This window comes from Patagioenas fasciata, chromosome Z, assembly GCF_037038585.1.
Source record: "Patagioenas fasciata isolate bPatFas1 chromosome Z, bPatFas1.hap1, whole genome shotgun sequence".
In the NCBI taxonomy this organism is placed as follows: domain Eukaryota; kingdom Metazoa; phylum Chordata; class Aves; order Columbiformes; family Columbidae; genus Patagioenas; species Patagioenas fasciata.
The window spans coordinates 43,561,009-43,569,261 of NC_092560.1; the positions used below are offsets into that span (position 1 = coordinate 43,561,009).

An 8,253-nucleotide genomic window follows, 5' to 3' on the forward strand; every position below is an offset into this window, starting at 1 on the left:
TAACAGAATTGGCCAAATTAACTTCAAATTGCACTTTTGTTTCCATGACTTTCTCTGCACGATCTAGCTATTTTCGTAAATTCTTCATAAGAAGCCAACCCTTTTTTTCCACAGTCAGTAAACTCTTTTTATTTCTGATTTCCTTCAGAATCTCCCTGTTTAGCCAAGCCAGTTGTCTTCCCCGCTGGCTAGCCTTTCAGCACACTGGTATAGCCTGTTCCTGTGCACTCAAAACCTCCCGCTTGAAGCATGTCCAACCCTCCTGGGCCCCCTTGTTTTTAAGCATTGTTTCCCAGGGTATGCTCTGAATAGGCAAAAATCTGCCCTCTGAAAGTCCATTGTAGAGGTTTTATTAATGGCTCGCCTTGCATCTCTGAGTATTGAAAATTCTATTATTTCATGGCTCTATGCCCCAGGCATCCTCCAACACTACATCTCCCACCAGCCCTTCTCTGTTTGTAAACAGTAGGTCTAGCGGGGCCTTACCCCTGGTAGGCTCATTTACCAGCTGATGGAGGAAGTTGTCCTCTATGCACTCTAGGAAATTCCTAGACTGCCTCTTCTGTGGAGTATTGAGCTCCCAGCAGATATCTGGCAGGTTAAAGTCACCCACAAGAACAAAGACTGTCAATTTTGAGACATCTGCCAGCTGCTTGTAGAATAATTAATCTCCTTCATCTTCCTGGTTGGGTGGTCTATAACAGGCACCCACAAGGATGTCAGTCTTTTTGGACTTCCCCCTGATTCTGGTCCACAGCCACACAACTGTGTCACTGCTGACCTCAAGTCTAACGGAGTCAAGAGACTAACATATAAAGCCACCCCTCCACCTCTCTTACCCTGCCTGTCTTTTCTGAAGAGTTTGTAACCACACATAGCAGCACTCCAGTCATATGAGTCATCCCACCATGTTTCTGTGATGGCAACTATGTCATAGCTTTCCTGCTGCACGATGGCTTCCAGCTCCTCTTGTTTGTTGCCCATACTGCATGCATTAGTGTACATGGACTTCAAGTGGGCTGCTGATTTCACTCTTAATTCAGGCTTTCCATCCTTAGGTTGATCTTTGGAGAGCCCAGTTTCAATTCCTTCCCCCTTCAAACCCAGTTTAAAGCCCTCCTGATCAGCCCTGCCAACTTATGGGCTATAGTCCTCTTGCTCTTCCGAGAAGGATGAAGCCCATCTGATTTGAGGAGACTAGGTACCATGGAGTTTTCCCCATGGTCAAAAAACCCAAAATTTTTATGCTGACACCAATCCTTTAGCCACCTGTTAATGAGATGGGCTTTTCTACTCCTCTCTTTATTTAGCCCCTCATCTACCCCAGATAGCACAGGAACTGAGACAAATATCACCTGTGCTCCTGTCCCATGAACTGACTGACCCAGTGCTTTAAAGTCTTTAATTGTCTTGGTACTTCTTCTATTAATGTCCTCACTGCCAGCTTGGACTACTAACAGGGGATAATAGTCTGAGGGCTGAATTAGCTCAGGAAGTCTTCTATTAATGTCCCTCACCCAGGCCCCAGGAAGGCAGTAGACCTCCCTGTGGGATGGGTCTGGGCGACATATAGGGCCCGCTGTTCCCCTCAGAAGAAAGTCACTGACTACAACCAGCCTTCTTTGTTTTGTTCTTATAGCTGCAGTTGTAATCCTTTTTGTAGATGAGGTCCATCCAGGAGGCTCTCAGGCAAATCTTCTTGGCTGTTCTCTGCCTGATTTTCTGGGTCCAGGGCCTCGTATCTATTTGTTAAGGGCACCAAGAGTGGTGATGGGGTTCGAGAGAGGGTTCTTTTACCTCTACGATCATAGACCTGTTTCCATTCCACCCCATGAATTAGGTTTGCTCTATCTACCTTATGGTAGGAGGGACAGGGCTTCGCCATCTCCTGTTGCACACCCTTAGGAGTCATACTTCTCAGATGGAATGGTTTCACCAGAATTCAGAAAACTGTAGTCGATCAGACCAGCAGCAGATCACCAAGCAGTGACCATGACCTTATTTTAGTGCAAGTTTGGCTTTGGGAAGGGCTTTGGAGGTTCTGCTCAGTCCAGCCACTGAGCTGGTCATCACCAGTTGTCATATAAAGTCCACTTTTCATTGCACATCACAATCTGAACAAAAAACGGCTCGTTGTTCTGTAAAAGAAGAGAAGACAACACTTCAAAACGACAATTCATTTGATTTTCAGTGAGCTCATGAGGCACCCAGTTATTGCGCTTTTTCACCTTGCCAATTTCCTTCAAATGCCAAACAACCATAGAATGGTCAACGTTGAGTTCTTTGACAACTTCTTGTGTAGTTGCAGTATCAGCTTCAGTATCAGTATCAGTAGTTGCAGAGGATCAGCTTCGATGATTGCTCTCAGTAGGTCATTGTCAGCTTCCAGTGGCCAGACACTACACTCCTCATCCTCAAGGCTCTTGACTCCTTTGTGAAACTTCTTGAACCACCACTGCACTGTAGGTTTGTTAGCAGTTCCTGGGCCAAATGCATTGTTGATGTTGCAAATTGTCTCCACTGCTTCACGACTCATTTTGAATTCAAATAAGAAAATCACTCTAATTTGCTTTTTATCTAGCATCATTTCCATAGCTTAAAATAAGTATAAACAGCAAGTTATATGTCATTAGCAAAAAAAAAAAAAAAAAGAGAAAAGCGCATTAAAATCAGGTATAACATAACCACATTTATTTAAGAATATATTCCAGTATCAAACAGCAAATTTCAACAATGCAAGAACTGCAATTACTTTTGCACCAACTTAATAGCTGAATTATACTTAGAATAATGCAAATACAAAGTAGAGACCAAGTAATGGCATTGTCTTCAAGTAATTTCAAAACTGTTAGTGGAAGAGTAATAAATACATTTTGGATTGGTTCTTCAATCCATGCTTTACAAAAACCAAAGTGATAATAACCATGATATAAACTATAAACCAGTAATGACAGTAGTAATCGATAGAAAAAGTATGCCCTCATTTTAACTTGCATTACTAGATAATGTTTTTCAGTAATGGCATGTTACTTTCATTGGCATTTATTGTTTGGATTTGAAATTCATGACAATGATTTCTGAATTCTGTCCTGCAGAGCCACATTTCTTGATGCTCTAACTTGTCTTTTCATTGAAAAAATTGGCTACCTTAGAAAAACTTGGAGTTGACAGTGCTTGGTCCTGCAGTTTTGGTAACCATGAAATACAGAATTTGTGGCAGGGAATCCTGAGTTATTTTCACTCTCTCCTTTGCAAAGGAAATGTTTTATCATAGTTGGTTTTGGTTTGGGATTTTTCTCATCATTTGCTAAAATGAAATTAGCCTTTTTATGAAAAGGGGGATGAGAAGACAGAAATACTTTCCCAGTAGTTTAAGAAATGTTACTTCTTAGATTTTCAAGGAAGCTATAAAATTAGAAGAATCACAGGACATCTTTTCAGTGGTTGCTTTACTGAAGGACTGAATTTAGACCTGCCTTATCTGTGTTAATACCTTTTTTCTCAGGTCATCTTATGTCTGTCTTTTTTTTTTTTCCTTTTTTTCCTCTCTTTACTAAAGCCTCTTCCCTTTCTCCCTGATCCGCTTTCAACTTTGACCAAATCTTTGTGACTGGTTTCTTTCTAGTCTGGTTTTGGACGATTTCATTGCAGCACACAGTACAGCTTCTTAGTTGCCTCCATGTGATTGCAATGGACTATAACTATGAATTTGCATAATAAAACCACCATCACTTAGATAAAGCCTAGTTCGCTGTTTTGCTTTATCTCTAAAGATAAGAGGCACAATTATTTTATTGGAAACATAATTTTTGATTGATAGACTTACCACACCACTGTATCATAACCAAACAAACTAAAAAAAGGCATAAGCACACTTTGTCTTCTCTTGTTTTGAGTACTCTTGAATTACCTTTCAATATTCACAGATGTTAGTGTCATGCACACATTACTTTAACAATGTATTTGTCAGAACAGTAAACTCTCTTTTGTTTCTGGTTTTACAGGCAAATCGTACCTGCCCGATTTGTAGAGCTGATGCTTCAGAAGTACATCGTGATTCAGAATGACCAGTCTAAGAGCACAAATCTGGTTTGGGTGTTCCTGATCACATGTATATATGAACTATCTGTTGAACTTACCATGTGGCTTCCAGCCTACCCTTTACACAAAAGGGTCAATGGACCTTAGTTTGCACTGTGTGACTTAATCAATTATAAAGCTTATAACTAGTCTTCACAGTTACGGGATTGTTATACTAACAGTGTGATTGGAACTCCAAAGATACGTTTTTTTTTTTAGCTTCATTTTGTGTGTGCACTAACATTCCCTGGGTTTTGTGTGATCATTCTGGGTGTTGCTGCAAGATTACTGTGGACATGGTCTTTTAGCATGTGCTTTTATACAAAAGAAAAAAAAAGTGGTAGCTCCAAACAAAATAGCAATCTACGTTATGTAGAGCCTTCAGATACTGTGAGTGGGGATGAATGGTGTGATTGTTTGCTTGCGAGAGGATGCATGAAGTGTGCTTGTGACTGAGTGTGCATGTGTGTTTGAGAACCTATATACCAGCATGTACTGAGAATGTATGTGTGTAGTAATAATTATGCTGCAATGTATAATCTTGTGTGTTATTTAAACAGTACTAGTACTGTACACTGGTTCCTTTCCTTGTGTTTGCAGTTGCGCCCTGAGTGGGATGGGTGCATCAATTGCAGGCGTTTAGTGTTTCCTCCCCAATGTACTTAACAGGTGTAAAGACCTTCCTACCTGTTACTCAAACAGCTGTTATGCTTCCCTTTCATTGAAGGCTTTAAATGTGTACCACTGAAGAGTGCATAGATTGTTGATACATGAGTAACTTTGGGGTTTTAGCATATGTTATATCAATGTAAAGTTGCAATATCACACAAATCATTTTGCAATATTATAATCTTCAATTGCTAATGTGAATATCAATGTTCTTTTGTTCTTAATTTTTCTAGCTGAGTTTGCCAGTTACGTGGTTCTTCCACGAAAGGAAGCAGAAAGGACACTGAGGGTCTTGTGCAACAGCTCTTCACTTTTGGCGATTATACTTGCTAAGGACATAATCTTTTAGCTTATAAACGTTGGCTTTAATCACATACATTCTTTGTCATTTACAAGGGAGTTTGTATACAACTAAAACAACTTGTAAAATTACAATTTTATTCTTGCAACTTCATGAACAAAATAAAACTTTTAGGATTTTCTCAGAGAGGTAGAACTTCTGATTTTTTTCATTGTGTCACAAGAGAAGGTTTCTTTCGATTACAAACTGCAGAATTCAGTTGACCTGATGTTGCTGCTTGCCCTCCCTTATTTCATGATGAGTGTAAATGAAGAAGTAACTCCCTTGTTTTTTGCAGTTCAGTTTCCAGTGTGTTCCACTATAGCAGAAAATTGAACACATACCAGAACACTGCTGTGAAATAGAAGGTGATAACATTTATTCAAGTGCTCTGAATAATGTTAAAAAAAAAAATAAACTTCATTTATAACATTCAGACTGTTAACATCTTTGATAGGGCTTAGCAACATTTTTAGGTCTGCATATACCATAGTTATTAAAAGGATGCACTTTTTGCAATAAAATTCTTCTCCTAAGTTCAGTGTCATTACTTTGGTTGCAGCAGCACAAGTGGCACATTTAGCAATATTGCTGCAACTTGCTGCCAATCTCAGCTTTAAGTTTATTCTTTATAATTTCTGATGCTTTTGTATCCTGCTGTGCTTTAGTATCAGTTACAATTTCAAAGTGTTAGATGTTCTTCATGCTGATTTCCCTCTTTGAAGATTCCACAGACCAGAAACAGCTCTTGGTGCAGATAAAATAAAAGCACAATTTTACCGTATTTTGGATGCTCTTCCCTCTGTTTGGTTATGCAAGTAGTTCTCAAAAACAGTGAGTCTTTCTATACCTATCCATACTTAAGAATACTAAATAAATGAAAACACTGTTACATCAACATAAAAATATTTGAATTTCTCCTCTTTTCCTGTGGAGTTAAACCTAGCAGGTTAAATCGTATGTAATAAAATTTATTTTTTTAACAAATAAAATAATGTTTAAAAAGCGTATGTCACATATGTCTTAGAAAACTTAGACTCTTTTATAGAACTTCAAAAGAAAAAATTCTGTGTGTACAGAATTAAACTTAACTAACATTACTGTGCTCAGTGTTTGGTTTCAAGCATGGAAAGAGGATACTTTTTCTAGGAGAGGCACAAACAAACAAGACACACTCTTCTGAAGCCAAGGGAAAGTAGTCCTCTCTTTTGAAATTGGAGAAATCGTGGTATGTATTGTCCCTTTTTCCCTGGTGAAACTCTGTGAGGCCGTAGGAGTTCTAGGAGATGGAGAGTCTAAGTTGGTAATATCCTGAAATTAATTTTCGCACTCTTATGGCTCATCTCTTCTGTAAACGTTCTTTTGTTTGCATGGGACTCTTGCAGATACATGTGGACCTGTTTCCTGTGGTTAGTGTGTATGAACAGCACACATGCATACATTCTGAATCAACTCAGACAAGCTAAAACAAAGTCCTCTCTGTTGTAGCTGTCAAGGAAGGGGGATTCATGTTCAGCTCTTAACTGCCATGTGTTACACACATTTGTGTGTAATTCCACAGCCTGCCATGCTCCCTGGCAGCACCTGAATTCAGCCTTTCTGCCATCACCAGGCTCTTCCTTCTCAAAAAAAAAAAAAAAAAGGGAATGCTGTGGTTTTTTTAATTAAATTGTAAATTTAATTTGACATTTTAGTGGATAGCAAGGCCTACAGATAATTCCAGTGTATCACTTTATGGCTTTCTTTACAAAAAAAGTTAAAGCCTTTTGTTGTATGCTATTTTGTGCAGGCTCTTGAATGTGATTTCACAGCTGTTAACACATTGTATAATACTTGGAATGAGATTGTATTAATTTGGATTGTAGAAAACACATTTTTGACTGAGTTATATCTGAGCCTTTGTAGAGGCTGTGGTTTTTTTCTTTGGTACATTGTTACCTCATTTTGCTACTTGTGTTTCAGATTTGCTAATGATTATGAAAGGTTATGGGTTTTGTTGGAATCATATTTTGTCGAGTGTTTTCTTTTAAACTTACTCCATTGTATCATTTAACATGTAGGGGGTTTTGTATTCTAAATATCTGTAACCAAATCATTTGAAGGCTTGATAAATTTTTAACAAAATTTGTACTTTTTTTATGAGAGTTACTAGTAATGCTATACTAGGTAGTGCAATGAATTTTTATTTTTAATCCCTGTGCCTAGTTTTGGAGTTGAAAGAGTTGTTCTGTAATAAATGTATGATGTACACTTACACAATTTTGTCCTGTTCTTTCTCTTAGAAAAAGGTGCATTGTTTCCTTTTGTTACTTTGAATATTTCTGTGCATGTTCATACAACTCTAGCTATTGGCAATAGACGCTTGTTTTATAGGAGGAAGTTTTGCTCCCTTAATTGTAGTGCATGACGGGCTTGTTTTATTCTAGTTTGAAAGATCATAACAAAATCAGATTAAATGTTGTCATTTTTTTGAAAGTGTAAAATAGCTATAATTCATAGAACTCAAAGTCTTGCGTAAAAGTTCAGCATTCTAAAGATGTTAGTCGAAAGAAAATAAGCAGAGGTGGAGGTGCACCTTTGACGTAATATTTGCTGTGTGTCAGCTGAACATGTGTTACACTTTGCAGTGCCCCAACAGTGGTGAAAATGCATCCTGAGTTAAGGATGAAACTGAATGAAACGGAGTTTGATTAGCCAGGGTCACATAAGTGGCTGGTGGTAGAAAGAAAAATAAAGAGTTGTGTTTGGTTTTGTTTTTAATGAGGTGGTGTAAACTAAGTTGACAGAGGTAATTATTTAAAAGGTTTCCATTTACACAGGGCATTTAATAGCTTTGTTAATAGCAGCTGTTCTTGGTACTCAAACATATTTGAAGATCCATTGGTGCTTTGAGAATCCTTATGCAAAGATTCATATACCTGTAGATTTAGAATCCTGGATAACAACTAGTTTGCCCTTTTTCATATGGCAGATTTTAATTATTAGTTATACTGTTGAAAATGGACAATGCTGCCAGTAGTACTTGTGAAGCTAAAGGTACTGGGTGGCTGAGCTTCAGTGATAAGGAAACGTGGAAGTTCTTGTGACAGGCTTAGAGCCTGCTACCAGCAAGCTCCTGAGAGTAGAGCGGGCCTTCCTGGCAAAGATCATAGAATATCTCAAGT

At 38.3% G+C, this 8,253-nt stretch overlaps 1 protein-coding gene across 6 annotated transcripts in view; it reads left to right on the forward strand.

Moving 5' to 3' along the window:
• Positions 1-7,348, forward strand: part of RNF38 (ring finger protein 38) — a 111,689-nt gene extending 104,341 nt beyond the window's left edge. For 5 of the 6 annotated variants that reach the window (XM_065860765.2, XM_065860776.2, XM_065860770.2 and 2 more), the window contains one exon: positions 4,005-7,348. In XM_065860765.2, the coding sequence (XP_065716837.1) occupies positions 4,005-4,067 (63 nt within the window). In that variant the 3' untranslated portion in view covers positions 4,068-7,348. The remainder of the gene's footprint in view (positions 1-4,004) is intronic. The other variant, XM_065860766.2, reaches the window with a different exon arrangement.
• The last annotated feature ends 905 nt before the right edge of the window (positions 7,349-8,253 follow it).